Source organism: Dendrobates tinctorius, unplaced genomic scaffold (assembly GCF_039654945.1).
Source record: "Dendrobates tinctorius isolate UK_male_01 unplaced genomic scaffold, ASM3965494v1 ptg000171l, whole genome shotgun sequence".
NCBI classification, from domain to species: Eukaryota; Metazoa; Chordata; class Amphibia; order Anura; family Dendrobatidae; genus Dendrobates; species Dendrobates tinctorius.
The window spans coordinates 2,683,709-2,704,468 of record NW_027361838.1 but is presented as its reverse complement, the minus strand read 5'-3'; the positions used below and the strand labels follow the sequence as shown (position 1 = coordinate 2,704,468).

The 20,760-nt window shown below is 41.3% G+C and overlaps 1 protein-coding gene across 1 annotated transcript in view; it reads right to left on the bottom strand.

Moving 5' to 3' along the window:
- The window catches only part of TTC39C (tetratricopeptide repeat domain 39C), a 114,257-nt gene that overhangs the window by 9,075 nt on the left and 84,422 nt on the right, over positions 1-20,760 (bottom strand). The window contains exons 7-10 of the mRNA XM_073550825.1: positions 19,309-19,402; positions 15,770-15,877; positions 11,687-11,796; positions 1,404-1,527 (exon numbers count right to left, since the gene is read on the bottom strand). Coding sequence (XP_073406926.1) covers positions 1,404-1,527; positions 11,687-11,796; positions 15,770-15,877; positions 19,309-19,402 — 436 coding nt within the window. The remainder of the gene's footprint in view (positions 1-1,403; positions 1,528-11,686; positions 11,797-15,769; positions 15,878-19,308; positions 19,403-20,760) is intronic.

The window sequence follows — 20,760 nt, the reverse complement described above, 5'->3', positions numbered from 1 at the left end:
TGACCCTTGGTGTTGACAGGTCACCTTCTGTTTTGCCCTCTCATCTCTTACCACTGCAGCGGCTCTCCTCCACAAGCATCTACTATATGTGCATGCCAATACATAATACCAATGTTATGTTTTATACACCGTAACATTGATTGTATTGGTGTGTTTTCTGGTGTGCGCTGCTGTACTTATGTGTTAGCTTGTACTCCTTGTTTTCTCCCCCCAGGAGGGTTGTTGCTGTTCACTTTTTGTTCTTGGGGCCATGCGCACTGCAGCCCACCGCGTCCCGCACTAGGCCGAGAGTCTGTATGCCTCCTGCGCACGCCCAGGGACCTTCACCTCCTTGCATGTGAGCAGTGATGCTTGACATCCTGTGCACTAGCTGCCGGGACCCGCCGGGCACATTGCGCATGCGCCGCTCTCTTTGGTCCATTTCGACCATGTGATACAACATGTGACCGATCAACATGGCTACATTAAGGTCCTTGTTACACACTCTCATCGCATCCCCTTGAGAAAGCGGTCTGGAAACACGCGAAACGTGCGTTGGAGCCTTTGTCATCCGGCTCAGGGTCTGTGCTCTCTCCCACTGGTAATCTCTGCCCCTGTTACATACTTGTTACTCTATTGAGATCCTCTATTACCATGTATTTTTGGGACCGTGCTTACCAGGGTATACTCTGTGCTATATTCCCTTTGCTATGTCATTTGAGCATATTGGTGATGTCTTTATATATAATATTTATTACACATGACCCTGTTGTATGTGTCTGTCTTTGCACTTCATCATTCTACTTTACTGTTATTTTATAAAAATATTTTAACAAAATTTACCTATTTTTTACTATAATCATTTGATACTCCTATCTTCTATTTTTTCCAGCATCAGTTATCTTAGCAAGACAAAATTTGTGCAGGCACAACTTTTTTTTTTGGTCTGGCTAAAAAAAAAAAAAAAAAAATGGATTTCACCTGGATCAGTCTTTGTAATATTTAAGTCTATGGAAAAGGGATCCATTAATTAGCCGTTCTTTTTCTTCCATTTGAAAACTGATCCAGTGAGCAAAAAACGGATCCTTTTCAGATGATCGAAAAGGGATGGTGAATTAACGGATCTGTTTTCCATAGACTGCAATAGTAAAAAAAATAGATCCAGTTTAAATAAGACATAAAAGTTGTGTCTGCAGAACTTTTCAGTCAACGGATCCGATCTAATGGGTGATTAATGGACATGAGAACTTAGCCTAAGCCGACAGGGAAAAAGGAGTGACCGCTTTGATTATAAAAAAAAAAAAAAAATACAGTAAGAAAAAAAATACAACAAAAAAATAAGGATTTATACTATATTACATTATAGAGTTAGAGAAGGATGTAGAGCAAAGAGAATACAGACGCCTCATTGTGTCATCTTGTACCTTGGCTCATGTGCTGGAGGTTGGAGAAGGAGCAGTTCGGCAGAGCTTTCCACAGGTACAGGACCTCTATTGCCGCCAGTACACACAACTGTTTGGTTGGTTTTTGCTTTCTGAATCGGTCACCCTGTTATTGTCATACAAAACATATCACATAAATCCCAATATATGCAGTATATGGATATACAGACAGCTTAGTCTATTTTCACACTTGAGTTGCACAGACCTGCGTCGGTCTGCGCTCGGCCGCCGCTAAGCTCCGCCCCCCTGCCACGCCTCCTCTTCTTAGCTCCACCTATGGGCGCATGACGCTGCGTGCGACCTGCGCACCCTAACTTTAGCATTGGGTACACAGGCTGTGCGCAGGTATTAGTTTTCCAGCGCAAGCGTCCTTTTGACGGTGCGCCGACGTGCGCCAAACGCACCGTGTTGCATTTTGGTGCGCCCGGCACACCGTCAATAGGACGCATGCGCCGGAAAACGCATACCTGCGTATGGCCTGCGTACCCAATGCTAAACATAGGGGGTGCAGGTCGCATGCAGAGTCATGTGCCCTTAGGTAGAGCTAAGAAGAGGAGGCGCGGCAGGGGGGGCGGAGCTTAGCGGCGGCCGAGCGCAGACAGATGCAGGTCTGTGCAACGCAAGTGTAGCCTTAGATACCCCGATAATATTCATAGATCCCACTACATTGTGAATTTGTGTAGTGGAACATCTCCCCCTTACACTTTTATATATTTAGTCTGTGCCTCATCTCCTCCATTTAGTCTTCAGTACACTTTCCTCACTAAAAGAATTACCAAATTGATTGTTGATGGTCAAATAAATATAATATTAGGGACATTCTGACATTTAAAATTCTAATGCTATAATTGGATTGACCCAATGAGAAGTTATTTCCTGCACAAAAAGTTGCCCCCAAAGTACAGATTCAGCTTTCAGCTACCCTTTCCATTTCCCTCATAAGCATGCACACTCAGTTTGGCCAAGCATGCATAGGATCTCAAAGGAGTGGGAAAATCTCGGCAGGTGGTGGTTTATTTCCTGTGAGAACAAAAATCGGGCATGGTAACATTCAACATACCCGATTCCTTCTTTACCATAACATCTGCTATTATGGTCAAAATATATCAAGATACATAAGATAGTCGACCAACTTTACTCTTATTGTATATGGTCACATTACCTTCTGCCATTGTCGCTCAAGTCAAGTTAAGACAATCTTCCTACAGAATTCAGTGGCACAACAGAATTTAATGGAACACGTCACCACTAGAAACGTTTATTATACAGAAAGAGTGTGGTTATCAGTCTACGGCACTGTGAATGACATTCTGCTCTGCACACATACACTGCAGAATAGGCTCTGCCGGGGAATGATTACTCTTGCGCTCACTGTACAGCGAGTGGTGACTAATCGCTCTCTGCCCCAATGACTGGAAGAGAGTGGCCACAGGGGGGATTAAACTTCCTTTTCTCCTTGTAGTCACTCTCCAATAAGCCATAATAATATAGATTCACCGCACACTCAGAGGAATATAATGCCAACAAGTGTTCATTTTATTATGTACAAAACATGTGGGAGCCAAAAAAGAATATAGAGCACTAGATGGAAGCGATATACATATAACGACGTTTCGGCTCAGCCCGAGCCTTTATCAGTTTATCGCTGCAAATAAAGAAAGATACATCAAAATATATACAGAGACAAAAAACAATTGCAGAAAAAACAGAAAAAACAGAAAAGAGAATATACAACACCAAATAAACATCACATTATCCAAATATAATACAGTGATAAAAACACATATATACATACAAATTATACTGCTTTCACGGAGAACAAGGATGTACGAAACAGGAGGGAAGGCCCAGTAAACTAGTACTATACTAAGTAGAATAAGGGGAATAAGGGGAAAGAAAAGGATTACCTGAATCCGGTTTCAAATCTTTGAATAGATAGGAAGAGAACTACCAAGAGAATAGCCCAAGTAAAACGGCTGAAAGGAATTTGTCAACATCATGGTTAGTAAAATGGAAAAATAGATAAAGTTGTAATCGTAGTTATTCTGGTTTGGTTGTCTGTGTGTGGTGTATAGTGCATCAGCATTATGGGGAAAAAAATATATATATACCATCCTTGTAATGAGAAGCCTTGTGCTCCTACTGATCATAATAATAGTAAAAAAGATTAAGCATATGGTAATGCCATCAAATAGGGCAGGAAGAGTACTTGCCCACAGAGTGTCTAAATAGTATAATTAATAGTGAAATAAATATACACACAAAATATGACTAAATCAGTGCTAGCATCGCACTGAAGTGTATTATGTGCGTTATGCAGGATGTGTACAAAATGGCCATTTTAAACAACGCTCTTAGAAGAATGTAGGACGCCACACATTATTATGTGTGTTGCGCATGATGTGCAAAATGTCAGTAAATTACTATGTAACAGCGCTCTTATATTGATGTCATTTGAGAGGAGAGTTACCTGTAGCTTTAGTGCTGTAAAGCGGCGCTCCCGCGCCTGGCTGCAATGGCGTCATGCTATACCCCTCGGTATGTGGCTGTATTTATATGGGAGCCCGGGTGGCCGCATCCGGCCGGAAGTAAAACCCCTGAACCGGAAGTGACGTCGCGCTGTCTTAGTATAGACACTGCGCATGTCTGTGATGGTTGTCAGGGTGATCAGCAGGTTGGCGTCCCTGTAATTTATCTGATAGCGCCGAATAGTGTGTGTATATTGCGTAGAGGCTATAATTGTATGAGGCTATAATTGTATGACATGAGGACAGCATCATAATATTGCAAAAAAATAATAAGAAGAATAGCTAATATATAAGCAGGCATATGGAAAACAATGAACCATGGAAAGAAAATGAAATATGTAGAGGGCAAAAACAGAAAATAATAAAAAACAAAAATGGTAAATAAGAAAAATAGAAAAATAATGAAAGAATAAAAAAAAAAAAATAAAAAAATAAATAAAAATAGAGAATGAAAAAATGAAAAATGAAAAAATAAAAAATGAAAGAATAAAATGGAAATAAAGATAAAATAAAATGTAGATAAAAATAAAAACCAAAAACAATGTTGCTGACCTTGCGCAAATAATTACCTATGCGTGCATTGTATATAGTTATGAAGAATAAAAATAAAAATAGAAAATAAAAAAATAAAAAATAAAAATCCAAAATAAGAGTCCAGTGGGCGGAGCAAAACTCACCTAGGGTAATGGCATGTTAGCGAGTCTGAAAAATAACAGAAGAAGCAGGGAAAAGGTTATTAGCAGTTATAGGAGCCAGTCTATCTCTCTATTCAGCCCCTTAGGGGCTAGAGTGTCTAACTTGTGTATCCAATAGGTTTCTCTCTGTCTTAATAATTTAACATGGTCGCCCCCTCTCCTTGGGCGTGGTACATGCTCGATTACCTGAAATTTTAATTGTGCCACTGAATGTCGATATTTAGTGAAATGTTCAGGTAAAAGGTAACCAGTTTTTTTGACACCTAATTGTTGATTTGTGGCTGGCAATACGGTCCTTGACATGTTGGGTTGTTTCCCCTACATAGAGGAGGCCACATGGGCATTTTACCAGGTAGACCACAAAGTTTGAATCACATGTATAGTAGCCACGTATAGGGAAGGATTTACCTGTCCTTGGATGAGTAATACTGTCCGATCTAATCACATTCGAACAGGCTGCGCAACTCAGACAGGGGAATGTGCCGCAACGGCGAGAGGCAAGTAGCCTCTGCGTAGTCGTAGGAAGTTTACTACCTATGTCAGCCCTAACCACTTTATCGCGAATATTAGTAGGACGTTTAGTGCAAATTAAAACTGGTGCTTCAAAAGAGCCGACGTCAGGGTAAGCCTTAAAGAGGAGGGGCCAGTGTTTTTTAATAATAGAGTAAACTTTGGGCATTAGTGGATGGAAAGTATGTACAAATGGGATTCTTTCTTTTGCACATGTCCTCGGTAGAGGAGATGAAGGGGTTAATACCCGTTGTTTTTCAACCTCAAGTAGTTTTGATGGATAACATCTGTCCTTAAATTTTTTTGTCATAATATCAAGTTTCTCATTACGAATATCATGATCAGAGACGATACGTGCCACCCTATTAAATTGTGAGCGTGGAAGACTATTCTTGGTGGCCTTTGGGTGACAACTCGAATAGTGTAGAAGACTGTTGGTATCTGTTGGTTTACAGTATAAATCTGTGGAGAGATTCCCCTCACTATCTTGTATAACTTTTGTATCTAGAAAGGGGACCGATTCCATATTGAAATGTAGCGTGAACTGTAATTCTGGACGGATGGAATTGAGGTGTAGGTAGAAATCATGTAATGATGATGTGGTTCCTGTCCAAATAAAGAAGATATCATCGATATAGCGGTGATATTCTATAGCATATTGTAGAAAAAGATCATTACAGAACACATGATTGATCTCGAAATAGTTCATATAGGCATTAGCATACGCCGGCGCTATGTTCGCGCCCATCGCAGTCCCACACTTCTGTATATAATAGGTATCCTCGTACAAAAAGTACTCACAAGATTAGGGACCTCACTAAAACATACTTGGACCGTCACACAATTGATCAAAAAACTGCCAGTTTCCTTGTGAAACCTCATCCAATTACACCAGTGTTCTATATACTTCCAAAGATACATAAATCTCTAGAAAATCCGCCAGGCAGACCGATTGTTGCATCTACCGATTCTGTTTTATCCCCACTATCCATCTTTCTCAAGAAAATATTCACACCCCTAGTTAAACAGACTAGATCCTTCCTTTTAGATACGGGTCAATTCCTGAGTATCATTAAACAGTTAGGCAAGGTACCCCCGGGCAGTATTCTCACCACCCTCGATGTCAATAGCCTCTACACTTCAATCACCCATGACAAAGGGATTGAAGCTGCAAGATTTTTACTCAATTCCTCAGAACTGTCAACAGACTCCATACAGTTTTGTCTAGACCTTCTCAGTCTTGTATTACATGAGAACTACTTTTTGTACGAGGATACCTATTATATACAGAAGTGCGGGACTGCGATGGGCGCGAACATAGCGCCGGCGTATGCTAATGCCTATATGAACTATTTCGAGATCAATCATGTGTTCTGTAATGATCTTTTTCTACAATATGCTATAGAATATCACCGCTATATCGATGATATCTTCTTTATTTGGACAGGAACCACATCATCATTACATGATTTCTACCTACACCTCAATTCCATCCGTCCAGAATTACAGTTCACGCTACATTTCAATATGGAATCGGTCCCCTTTCTAGATACAAAAGTTATACAAGATAGTGAGGGGAATCTCTCCACAGATTTATACTGTAAACCAACAGATACCAACAGTCTTCTACACTATTCGAGTTGTCACTCAAAGGCCACCAAGAATAGTCTTCCACGCTCACAATTTAATAGGGTGGCACGTATCGTCTCTGATCATGATATTCGTAATGAGAAACTTGATATTATGACAAAAAAATTTAAGGACAGATGTTATCCATCAAAACTACTGGAGGTTGAAAAACAACGGGTATTAACCCCTTCATCTCCTCTACCGAGGACATGTGCAAAAGAAAGAATCCCATTTGTACATACTTTCCATCCACTAATGCCCAAAGTTTACTCTATTATCAAAAAACACTGGCCCCTCCTCTTTAAGGCTTACCCTGACGTCGGCTCTTTTGAAGCACCAGTTTTAATTTGCACTAAACGTCCTACTAATATTCGCGATAAAGTGGTTAGGGCTGACATAGGTAGTAAACTTCCTACGACTACGCAGAGGCTACTTGCTTCTCGCCGTTGCGGCACATTCCCCTGTCTGAGTTGCGCAGCCTGTTCGAATGTGATTAGATCGGACAGTATTACTCATCCAAGGACAGGTAAATCCTTCCCTATACGTGGCTACTATACATGTGATTCGAACTTTGTGGTCTACCTGGTAAAATGCCCATGTGGCCTCCTCTATGTAGGGGAAACAACCCAACATGTCAAGGACCATATTGCCAGCCACAAATCAACAATTAGGTGTCAAAAAAACTGGTTACCTTTACCTGAACATTTCACTAAATATCGACATTCAGTGGCACAATTAAAATTTCAGGTAATCGAGCATGTACCACGCCCAAGGAGAGGGGGCGACCATGTTAAATTATTAAGAGAGAGAGAAACCTATTGGATACACAAGTTAGACACTCTAGCCCCTAAGGGGCTGAATAGAGAGATAGACTGGCTCCTATAACTGCTAATAACCTTTTCCCTGCTTCTTCTGTTATTTTTCAGACTCGCTAACATGCCATTACCCTAGGTGAGTTTTGCTCCGCCCACTGGACTCTTATTTTGGATTTTTATTTTTTATTTTTTTATTTTCTATTTTTATTTTTATTTTTATTCTTCATAACTATATACAATGCACGCATAGGTAATTATTTGCGCAAGGTCAGCAACATTGTTTTTGGTTTTTATTTTTATCTACATTTTATTTTATCTTTATTTCCATTTTATTCTTTCATTTTTTATTTTTTCATTTTTCATTTTTTCATTCTCTATTTTTATTTTATTTTTTTTTTTTATTCTTTCATTATTTTTCTATTTTTCTTATTTACCATTTTTGTTTTTTATTATTTTCTGTTTTTGCCCTCTACATATTTCATTTTCTTTCCATGGTTCATTGTTTTCCATATGCCTGCTTATATATTAGCTATTCTTCTTATTATTTTTTTGCAATATTATGATGCTGTCCTCATGTCATACAATTATAGCCTCATACAATTATAGCCTCTACGCAATATACACACACTATTCGGCGCTATCAGATAAATTACAGGGACGCCAACCTGCTGATCACCCTGACAACCATCACAGACATGCGCAGTGTCTATACTAAGACAGCGCGACGTCACTTCCGGTTCAGGGGTTTTACTTCCGGCCGGATGCGGCCACCCGGGCTCCCATATAAATACAGCCACATACCGAGGGGTATAGCATGACGCCATTGCAGCCAGGCGCGGGAGCGCCGCTTTACAGCACTAAAGCTACAGGTAACTCTCCTCTCAAATGACATCAATATAAGAGCGCTGTTACATAGTAATTTACTGACATTTTGCACATCATGCGCAACACACATAATAATGTGTGGCGTCCTACATTCTTCTAAGAGCGTTGTTTAAAATGGCCATTTTGTACACATCCTGCATAACGCACATAATACACTTCAGTGCGATGCTAGCACTGATTTAGTCATATTTTGTGTGTATATTTATTTCACTATTAATTATACTATTTAGACACTCTGTGGGCAAGTACTCTTACTGCCCTATTTGATGGCATTACCATATGCTTAATCTTTTTTACTATTATTATGATCAGTAGGAGCACAAGGCTTCTCATTACAAGGATGGTATATATATATTTTTTTCCCCCATAATGCTGATGCACTTTACACCACACACAGACAACCAAACCAGAATAACTACGATTACAACTTTATCTATTTTTCCATTTTACTAACCATGATGTTGACAAATTCCTTTCAGCCGTTTTACTTGGGCTATTCTCTTGGTAGTTCTCTTCCTATCTATTCAAAGATTTGAAACCGGATTCAGGTAATCCTTTTCTTTCCCCTTATTCTACTTAGTATAGTACTAGTTTACTGGGCCTTCCCTCCTGTTTCGTACATCCTTGTTCTCCGTGAAAGCAGTATAATTTGTATGTATATATGTGTTTTTATCACTGTATTATATTTGGATAATGTGATGTTTATTTGGTGTTGTATATTCTCTTTTCTGTTTTTTCTGCAATTGTTTTTTGTCTCTGTATATATTTTGATGTATCTTTCTTTATTTGCAGCGATAAACTGATAAAGGCTCGGGCTGAGCCGAAACGTCGTTATATGTATATCGCTTCCATCTAGTGCTCTATATTCTTTTTTGGCTCCCACATGTTTTGTACATAATAAAATGAACACTTGTTGGCATTATATTCCTCTGAGTGTGCGGTGAATCTATATTATTATTGGTAATAGGACCTATTGGTCCATTACACCTGCACCTCATTACTAAGACTTGAGTGCACGCTATCTTTCTAGATTACTCTCCAATAAGCCAGCAGGTATGGTTTACAGACTATTTACCTGCGGACTCACACCATGTCTGATTGTGCATAGCATTTCTGGGGCTGACCGGTTCTCTTTAACTTTCAATGAATTTTATAATATGAAAACACATTAAAGAGGTTTTTAAATTGGGCGCCAAGCGTGTGTGTAAGAGGGAGAAACCCAGAAAAGAACAAAAAATAAAACAAACATTAAACACCCGACACCTACAAGCAATCCCTGCAAAGACTGACAGGGAGTGCCAGAGCATGGCCAACGATAAGGAGCTGCTCGTCAGTCTTTGCAGGGACGGTGTGCAGATATCAGGTCAGCAATGTGGCTTATTATTATTCTATACCTCTTCTCACATTTGTTCTTAGATATTAGTAATGAGCGAGTATCATCATTACTCGAGATTTCCCGAGCATGCTCGGGTGGTCTCCGAGTATTTGGATGTGCTCGGAGATTTAGTTTCTGTCGCCGTAGCTGCATGATTTGCGGCTGCTAGACAGCCTGAATATACACTCACTGGCCACTTTATTAGGTACACCTGTCCAACTGTGTGTTAAGACTTAATTTCTAATCAGCCAATCACATGGCGGCAACTCAGTGCATTTAGGCATGTAGACATGGTCAAGACAATCTCCTGCAGTTCAAACCGAGCATCAGTATGGGGAAGAAAGGTGATTTGAGTGCCTTTGAACGTGGCATGATTGTTGGTGCCAGAAGGGCTGGTCTGAGAATTTCAGAAACTGCTGATCTACTGGGATTTTCACGCACAACCATCTCTAGGGTTTACAGAGAATGGTCCGAAAAAGAAAAAAAATCCAGTGAGCGGCAGTTCTGTGGCCGGAAATGCCATGTTGATGCCAGAGGTCAGAGGAGAATGGGCAGACTGGTTCGAGCTGATAGAAAGGCAACAGTGACTCAAATTTCCACCCGTTACAACCAAGGTAGGCAGAAGAGCATCTCTGAACGCACAGTGCGTCGAACTTTGAGGCAGATGGGCTACAGCAGCAGAAGACCACACTGGGTACCACTCCTCTCAGCTAAGAACAGGAAACTGAGGCTACAATTTGCACAAGCTCATCGAAATTGGACAGTAGAAGATTGGAAAAACGTTGCCTGGTCTGATGAGTCTCGATTTCTGCTGCGACATTCGGATGGTAGGGTCAGAATTTGGCGTAAACAACATGAAAGCATGGATCCATCCTGCCTTGTATCAACGGTTCAGGCTGGTGGTGGTGGTGTCATGGTGTGGGGAATTTTTTCTTGGCACTCTTTGGGCCCCTTGGTACCAATTGAGCATCGTTGCAACGCCACAGCCTACCTGAGTATTGTTGCTGACCATGTCCATCCCTTTATGACCACAATGTACCCAACATCTGATGGCTACTTTCAGCAGGATAATGCGCCATGTCATAAAGCTCGAATCATCTCAGATTGGTTTCTTGAACATGACAATGAGTTCACTGTACTCAAATGGCCTCCTCAGTCACCAGATCTCAATCCAATAGAGCATCTTTGGGATGTGGTGGAACGGGAGATTCGCATCAGGGATGTGCAGCCGACAAATCTGCGCCAACTGTGTGATGCCATCATGTCAATATGGTCCAAAATCTCTGAGGAATGCTTCCAGCACCTTGTTGAATCTCTGCCACGAAGAATTGAGGCAGTTCTGAAGGCAAAAGGGGGTCCAACCCGTTACTAGCATGGTGTACCTAATAAAGTGGCCAGTGAGTGTATGTGGGGACTGCCTGTTTGTTAGGAAATCTCCACATGTATTCAGGCTGTCTAGCAGTCACAAATGATGCAGCTACGGGACAGAAACTAAATCTCAGAGCACATCCAAATACTTGGAGACCACCCGAGCAACGAGTATACTTGCTCATCACTATTAGATATTTTTACATTCATTCTATGGCAGAAAGGCATTGTCATGTCATTAGTGTCCTGTCTGACGACAGTGCTGAATGTTAGTCCCCTCTATAATGTAAAGTGCTGCGGAATATGTTGGCGCTATAGAAATAAAAATTGTTATTATTATCACATATAGTGCCAGTCACCCACAGAAGGGTATGACATGGTGAGAACACTGGACAATGCAACATTTCTATCAGGTCACGTTTCCCATTACATTACTGTTCTTAACCAACTTTACACAAACCTTTTTCACTGAAAACTGCTCAATCTGATTGTTTTTCCTTTTAAATAGCTTTTGGACGTCTCTAAATACTTCTTGTGCACCATCCACGTCTCCAGTGGCACCTTGACAGACTGAAATTGGAAAAATGGAAATTAAAGGGCAGGAAAACTTCAATAGTCATTTCACAGTTTGACGCAGTGCAAGGAATGCCTGGTACAATCATATGTGACGGTGTTTCATTGATATGATAGTCATGGAACTCAATGGACACTGTATAGAGAAAGGTGGCGGTAGAGCAGATGAGCGGCAAGGGAACATAGGATAATCGGTGCTGGAAATACACCGTCATGGTTTTTGCAATATTTTATCATTTACAGCCCATGGACGAGTTATTGCAAGGCCACTTTACCATGAAAAGGTTTCAGCAAACTTGATACACTGCACTGGGCAGAGAGTATGGAGATGACGTTTCCTAAAGATGGCCTGTCCTGGTGGGTCTGTTTAGTAAGTATTTGTGTTTCCCATAAAGTAACAATTCTGGATCATCTTTTCTTATAACACTGTGCCATTGCTCTGTTAGTCCTCCTAAAAATGTATGGACAAACTGACAACTGGGTGTAACCAATTGTGATTGTGTCCATAGTCAGACATTGTCTAGTCAGTGCTGATCGTCTAGACACACCCATTTGAGCGATCGTCTAACATTAATGGAACTCGCAGCCGACTGTGGTTTGTCATGTTGCTCAGAGGGCTCGTCTGGCCTAAGGCTATAAGTTTGCAGTCACTCTATGTGACTGCAGACTTGCAAATCCTCACAGCGTGCAGTGCACTCGCTATGAGGAATCTCCTATACCAGGAGCAGGAGGGAGCGTGACCGTAAGTATACGATTTGCATATATGCGGTGATGTGCTGAGTAGACGTGAGCAGCCTTACACTTGTATTGAGTGAAGCCGGACAAGTCTAGTCAGAATGTGGCTAGAGCCATGCAAATCCCCTACTTGCAGTAATATGACAGAGAATCCTCACAGGGCGCACGCTGACAGTTCTGCAGTCACATCGAATGACTGCAGACTTGTAGCCTAAGCCCAGACAACTTTATTAACATAATTGTAATGGTATAGTTAGGGAAATAGCAAAAAAAAGAAGAAGAAAAAAATATTCAGCCTACCGTACATCAGTGTCCATATAGTCCATAAGCGGTCTGATGCCAGGAGATGTCCAGTGCGGTTCAACTGGCGCTATAAATCCAAAGGAAAAAAGAGGGGGGGTCTCCAGCACCAAAATTAGTGAAAAAAGATAAAACTCACATTTATTCGGAAGGTTTTAAAATCATATTAATAAGCCACCATGACAGGCAAGGCTACCTTACGCGTTTCAGACAGATATTACATGTCCTTAGTCATAGGTATATCTTATCAAAATTAGGAAGCTTAAATAAATGAATACATGAGGAGACTGCAGAGTGAACACCCAGTTTCAGGTAATTAATTAGCTCCACCTTAGTCAGACCTAAGCAATTAATGCTGCTAAACAAAGCTAACATATAAATAAGAAATATATGTTTGCAGACATAAATGAATACATGCAAAAACAGCAATAAACCATAAATCACAATACACGTTTGTTGAGGGATAATAAACCAGGGTTAGATGATAAAAATCAGCTTACGTTTTCTACCCCATATAGTCTGGATTTTATTAACATAAAAAAGGCTTTTCTTAAATATATACCTATGTTGGAACAGGATCCAATTCTGAATGAAATTCTGTCAAATGGTGTGAACGTTGTAGCTAGAAAATCCACAAATTTGGGCAATTTGCTATCACCAAGTTTGTATATCACCCCTAGAAGCAGTAATATGTGGCTCAGCACAGTGGGTTCATTTAGGTGTGTTACTTCCAGATGTAATCTGTGCAGATATATGGCTAATTGTAAAGAGTTTTCAGATAATAATGGTAAAATTTATAAGATAAAAACATTTATAAACTGTTCAACAACTTATGTAGTGTATTTAGCTAGCTGTGAAGCATGCAGCAAATATGTTGGCTGTACATCACGTAAGTTAAAGAAACGATTAGCTGAACATATTTCTGCTTCTGCCCCTGTGGAGACTACTGATCACTATAGCAATAAAAGACCTAGCTCTGGTTTATCAAAACACTTCTCAGAAATGCATGGAGGTGATCTATCTACGTTGTCCGTGAGGGGCATAGAGAGAATTAACAGAGCGGAACGAGGTGGTGATTGGTTTGCTGCACTATTATCAGCTGAGGTTAAATGGATCCTGCTTCTTGATGCTCGTGCACCAAAAGGTTTAAATTATAGATCAGATTTGCAATATATAATGTAATATGTTTTTTTTTGTTTTTTTTTTTGCAATACTCATCTATTTATGTCTATTGTGATTTATGGTTTATGGCGGGTTTTGCATGTACCGTATATACTCGAATATAAGCCGAGATTTTCAGCCCAAAAAATTGGGCTGAAAGTCCCCCTCTCGTCTTATATTCGAGTCATATACAAAGGGGGTCAGAGGGGGAGGGGGGGCGTTGGTGTCAGGTCATACTTTCCCGTCCTGACGCTGTGTCTTGAGCCCCCAGCTTCTCCCCGTGCTCTCTCTTCCTGTCTTCAGCGGTCACGTGGTGCCGCTCATTAAAACTCATGAATATGCGCATATTCATGAGTTTTAATGAGCGGTACCACATGACCGCTGAAGGCAGGAAGAGAGAGCGCGGAGAAGCTGGGGGCTCAAGACACAGCGTCAGGACGGGTAAGTATAGCGATACTCACCTGTCCTGCGTCCATTGCTGCTTGCTGCTGTCTGTCATCGGTCAGTGACTTCAGACAGCAGAGGGCGCGGTGAAGTGGTTAGTGCGCGCCGCGCCCCCTGCAGTCTGAACGTCACTGACTGATGACGTGGCAGATAGCGGTGAGCAGCCATGGACGCAGGACACGTGAGTATCTCAGGTGCCAGCAGTGACACCGGCACCTGACACCCAGCGACGGAGAGGTGAGTATGTCTTTTTTTATTTTTACATGCAACAGCAGCAGCATGGGGGCAGCATATGGGGGAACAATCTATGTAGCTTCTTATGGGGTCAGCATATGGGGGAACAAGCTATGGAGCTTCTTATGGGGGCAGCATATGGGGGAATAATCTGGAGCTTCTTCTGGGGTCAGCATATGGGGGAACAATCTATGGAGCTTCTTATGGGGGGCAGCACATGGGGGAATAATCTATGGAGGTTCTTATGGGGACACCATATGGGGGAATAATCTATGGAGCTTCTTATGGGGACACCATATGGGGGGCAGCATATGGGGGAACAATCTATGGAGCTTCTTATGGGGACACCATATGGGGGAATAATCTATGGAGCATTTCCCACCCTAGGCTTATACTCGAGTCAATAAGTTGTCCCAGTTTTTTGTGGCAAAATTAGGGGGGTCGGCTTATACTCGGGTCGGCTTATACTCGAGTATATACAGTATTCATTTATGTCTGCAAAGATATATTTCTTATTTATATGTTAACTTTGTTTAGCAGCATTAATTGCTTAGGTCTGACTAAGGTGGAGCTAATTAATTACCTGAAACTGGGTGTTCACTCTGCAGTCTCCTCATGTATTCATTTATTTAAGCTTCCTAGTTTTGATCACATATACCTATGACTAAGGACATGTAATATCTGTCTGAAACGCGTAGGGTAGCCTTGCCTGTCATGGTGGCTTATTAATATGATTTTAAAACCTTCCTAATAAATGTGAGTTTTATCTTTTTGCACTAATTTTGGTGCTGGAGACCCCCCTCTTTTTTCCTTTGGATAGTTAGGGAAACTGGACAATTACCGAAGGCCTCCCTCTGAAGACACGACTATGTATATGATGGTTCATAGGAAAGTAGAGTCTTGTCATTTTGATGAAAAGGAAAGTACACGCTGCAGATATTGACGGTGTACAGGAGGGGCAGCCTCATCATTTTACTGATCTTATGGACTTCAGGACGCAGGGCAACACCGATTAAAATTTCAAATTTGACTTGACAATGACCCTAAAGGTTTTTGTTTTTTTTAATGTTTCAAAATTAAGAGCACTAACACCTACCTGCAGTAAGATAGGCGTAATAACACTGTGACCACCTGGATTCGTTTTTTAACCGTTCAAAGGACCGGAAAGCATCCTTAAAGTTTAATTCTATCATGCTGCACCAGCCTGAGAGAGAATAAATAAGAAACATCAATTGAAAAAAAAAATGGAAACGGTCATGCATTGTCTTTGAGGTGAAAGTATAGAATCAGGATTAGGAACACATACCTGGAGCAATTTTATGTGACAACAGGACAAACAATTGCAGGATGCATGGCCAGCTAGTCAAGATATCTGGCCACCATGAACCCTTCTTAGCACTCAACCTTGTATTCAAGAAACTGGAAGGATCTCATCACCAATGTGCTACTGAAGTTTGTGTTTTGGAAACTAAATAGATTTTAGGGGCTTCATACACAATAGATCGGACAATACAATAGAAGCTGGACCTACTGAATGCTGATCTCCCCTGACATCACCCGTCAGGGAAGAGTCTGGAGTTCCATATACACAATAGACGGTTGGCAGAGTCAGCATATAGCGACAGGTTTAACTGACGATACTCTAATGTGTACTGCGGCCTTTACAATTAAAGTTGTTAAGGTGGCCATACACAAACCCAAATCTCAAGACCTAACTGGCCATCTAAGGTGTAAGGGGGTGTCCTGACTCTCCACCCTGTGGCAGATATCCAAAGAGAGAAGGATTGGACATATTGGATTTCAATATGCCTCATCTTTGGTTCTAACAGGAGGTATATCTCCATATTGACTTTGCCAGTCATGTATACATATGAATGGTAGTAGTGTACGGTTATCTTAAAGAAGTACTCCCATGAAATTTTTTATGCCCTAAACCTATGTAAATGTAATGTAGTGTAAATGCATTAATATACAGTCCTCTTCTAACTCATGTGACCACAATTCATGGATTTCTATGCAGCCGAGCGCTCCGGTCCCGAGTGCAGGCGGTAGTTCCGGCTATTGAGACACGAGACTCGTGCGAGTTTCTTGCAAGTGTGAAACCGGCGTTACAATGTAAGTCTATGAACGAGGCTCCATATACTTACACCGTAATAACTACACCTGGATCACACATAAACCCCAGTGTGATACGGAAAGTCAGAATTGCAGTCATGTGAGAGGATCAGAGTGGCATTTTAAACAGAAATTGGAACGGTGCCTTGAAAAAAGTATTCATACCCGTGAATACGGATAACATTTTTTCCACGTTACACCCACAAACTTAAATTTATTTTATTGGGGACTTTTCACACACATACAGTATATCCCAGTTCAGAATTGCAGTCATGTGACTCAGAAGGGAACCGAAGTGGTGCTAGAAGCAGTCACGTGACTCAGAAGAGGACCAGAGTGGTGCTGGAAACTGGGGTTAGACAGCAATTGGCAAGTATATTACCTCACTTACACTATAGTACACACACACACACATTTACACATGAGGTTGTGACGTCACACGAGCCCTGCACCCCCGGCTTCCCTGACCCCACCTTCAGACGTATCAAAAATCACCAGGAAGCCAGGGCTGTGGCTGCTCTCTGACTTTCTCTTGATATTCGATTTGTCCGAAGGCAGAGACAATGACAGGGCGCTGGCTCACCTGTCATAACCACCGCATGGGAACGCGAGTAATGAGAAGGGGTTGTGTTAGTAGTGGACAATACCTTTAACAACTGTTCTGTGCTCATGGACGTGAGGTGTGTCTGTATTATGCACCGACCGCAGGGCATTTAACAGCTGCCATTGTTGGCACCTTTAGCCATGAAAAGGAATCACTGAGGTCTGACAATTATTAGTATACTTTTTTCTACGTATGGGCTAACATGGTAGAAAGATATTTATCTAGTCACAAATATTTAGCAGACTGTAGAAGCACATCTTAAAATCCATAAAGATCAGTAAGAAGTGAGAACACACAAAGCCATAAAACCAGCTGAAAGAGTGAGGATGGAGAGGTGTGAAAATGATAGCAGAGGCGCCAGAGACAAGGCTGCTCATATCATGGACCTGGTAATGAGTAATAAAGAAGAATGTCAACACATACACCAAATTCATGTCAAAGGTTTTCTTTACTTGTATGCTTTGTATCATATATGCAGGGGCGGACAGGGGCAGAAGTGGGCCCCTGTGCAAGAATAGCATATGGGCCCTTTGCAGTCCAATAGTTCATCATAATGCACAATTCCACCTGTTTTGGAGGTGGAAATGGGCCCCCTTACCTCTTGGGCCCGTGTGGCTGCACAGACTACATATACAGGTGCTTCTCACAAAATTTGAATATCATCAAAAAGATAAATTTATTTCAGTTCTTCAATACAAAAGGTAAAACTCATATTAGACAGTCATTACACACAGAGTGATCTATTTCACGTGTTTATTTCTGTTCATGTTGATGGTTATGGCTTACAGGCAATGAAAACCCAAAAGTCATTATCTCAGTAAATTAGAATACTTTATAACACCGGCTTGAAAAATTATTTAAAAATCTGAAATGTTGGCCTACTGAAATATATGTTCAGTAAATGCTCTCAATACTTGGTCCGGGCTCCTTTTGCATCAATTACTGCATCAATGCGCCATGGCATGGAGGCAATCAGCCTGTGGCACTGCTGAGGTGCTATGGAAGGCCAGGTTACTTTGATAGCAGCCTTCACCTCATCTGCATTGTTGGGTCTGGTGTCTCATCTTCCTATTGACAAAACACCTTGGACCACTTAGCAACAGTCCAGTTCTTTTTCTCCTTGGCCCAGGTAAGATGCTTCTGGCTTTATCTATTGGTCATGAGGGGCTTGACACAAGGAATACGACACTTGTAACCCATGTCCTGGATACGTCTGTGTGTGGTGGCCCTTGAAGCAATGACTCCAGCAGCAGTCCACTTCTTGTGAATCTCCCCCCAAATTTTTGAATGGCCTTTACTTAACAATCCTTTCATGGCTGCGGTTATTCCAGTTGCTTGTGCACCTTATTCTACAACACTTTTTCCTTCCACTCAACTTTCCATTAATATGCTTGGATACAGCACTCTGAACAGCCAGCTTCTTTAGCAATGACCTTTTGTGGCTTACCCTCCTTGTGGAGTGTGTCAATGACTGCCTTCTGGATATCTGTCAAGTCAGCAGTCTTCCCCATGATTGTGGAGCCTACTGAAACAGACTAAGGGACCTTTTTAAACACTGAGGAAGGCTTTGCAGGTGTTTTGATAATTACTCTAATTTACTGAGATAATGACTTTTGGGTTTTCATTGGCTGTAAGCCATAATCATCAACATTAACAGAAATGAATACTTGTAATATCACTCTGTAATGAGTCTATATAATATACAAGTTTCACTTTTTGCATTGAAGAACTGAAATAAATTAACTTTTTGATGATATTCCAATTTTGGGAGAAGCACTTGTATATGAGTTTTGTTCTCTCTGCAGTTTATATGTACATAGCTATGAGGTCTCCATGTGCAGCTTATACGCCAGTGATGATGATTCTAGTATAGAGGCCGATATTCCTGGTGAATGACCAATGCACTTTACACTTACCAATCTCATACAGGCAAACATGCTGGATCTCTCGCTGCTCTGTGGCCAGCTCCAGAGCTGTGTGGAAGGAGGTCAAGGCACTGTTTATTTGACACTGGAAAAGAAGCACGAAATTACACGCAAGTTGAAATTGTTAATGGACCTAGTCTGATACCAAAGATGGGCAGATCAGCCATGCACATTTCATGAGTTAATTAGAGAACACTGTACACCTATGTAATAAGTAATTCAGCCTGTTCAGTGTCAGGAACGTGTCACCAAATAGGCACAAGATATGTTATAAGACCCCCAGTGACCTGGGCTCTCTGCACCGAACGCTCCCTAATCATTCCCCGCTGCTTGGGTGATGGCCCTAATGTCCAACCAGTAAATCATTAAAGCCACCAGAGACGTTGACCAACGTCGTCCGAACCCGCTGATAATGACAGTCTTATGTACATGGAGGTTTTCCAACTTTCTCCTGATGTATGATTTCACAGAAGATAGGGGTCTTTTGTTTTCAAATAGCTAAGCCACCGCCTAAAGACTATCACAGAAAACCGGAGTGCTCAACTTTCAGTGATTAACGTTCTAAATTATTTTATATATTATCACAACAATATGAAGTATGTTTCTTTTTTTTTACGTTTCAATTTCCTTATATTTGAACAGGCAAAAAGGGTGAGATTTAAACTTGTATTATTTTTACTTTTTTGTATATATTCTTTACTTTTGGGTAAAGAGTAAGCGTATTTTCACATTGCATTCTTCACCACGATCAGTGGTCCCATCGTTGCTTATGTCCGAACCCCCTGCAAAACGGTTTTGGGACATAAGAGCTGAAGGGGCCGTTAACAATAAAGGTACAGATGGAGTCAGAAATTGCTCTATCATGCATAATTGTCAGAAGTATACACGTACTGGACGTGGACACCCAGAAATAGCAGACTACTTCTGGGTGCTCGCCTCCAGTACGAGTATACATCCGACACCAGTTTTGTGGAGGATTCAGAGGTAAGCGCCATTGAGACCACTGAACGTGGCAAAACGCGGTATGAAAGCACGCCAACATGATAACATTGAATAATAATTTTTACTTTATTTGTAAGTTCCCTTTGGTGGCTTGAACCTGCTTATACCATGTACTGCAATACCACAATATTGCAGTATAGATTGTAAATGATGGTCTCCTCTGATGTCCAGCTTGTGTCTGGGCTTTACATGAGTACAAAGATGGCAGCTAAGGGAGGTGTTCAGTAGGCCCCTTGCTGCCATGATACCCTATCAACACCCCACGATCGCATCATGGGGAAAGACTATGCAATCACTCCATATAAAGATCACTGTCAGTGATGGAGAGCAGCGGCAGTTAAGCAGTGATCAGAGCTAGTTTAGGTCACCTCTGTTACAGGCAAATGTAGGACATGTATCACAGCTAACATTTGCTCCGTAGGGTGCAGATAAGCTCCTGAG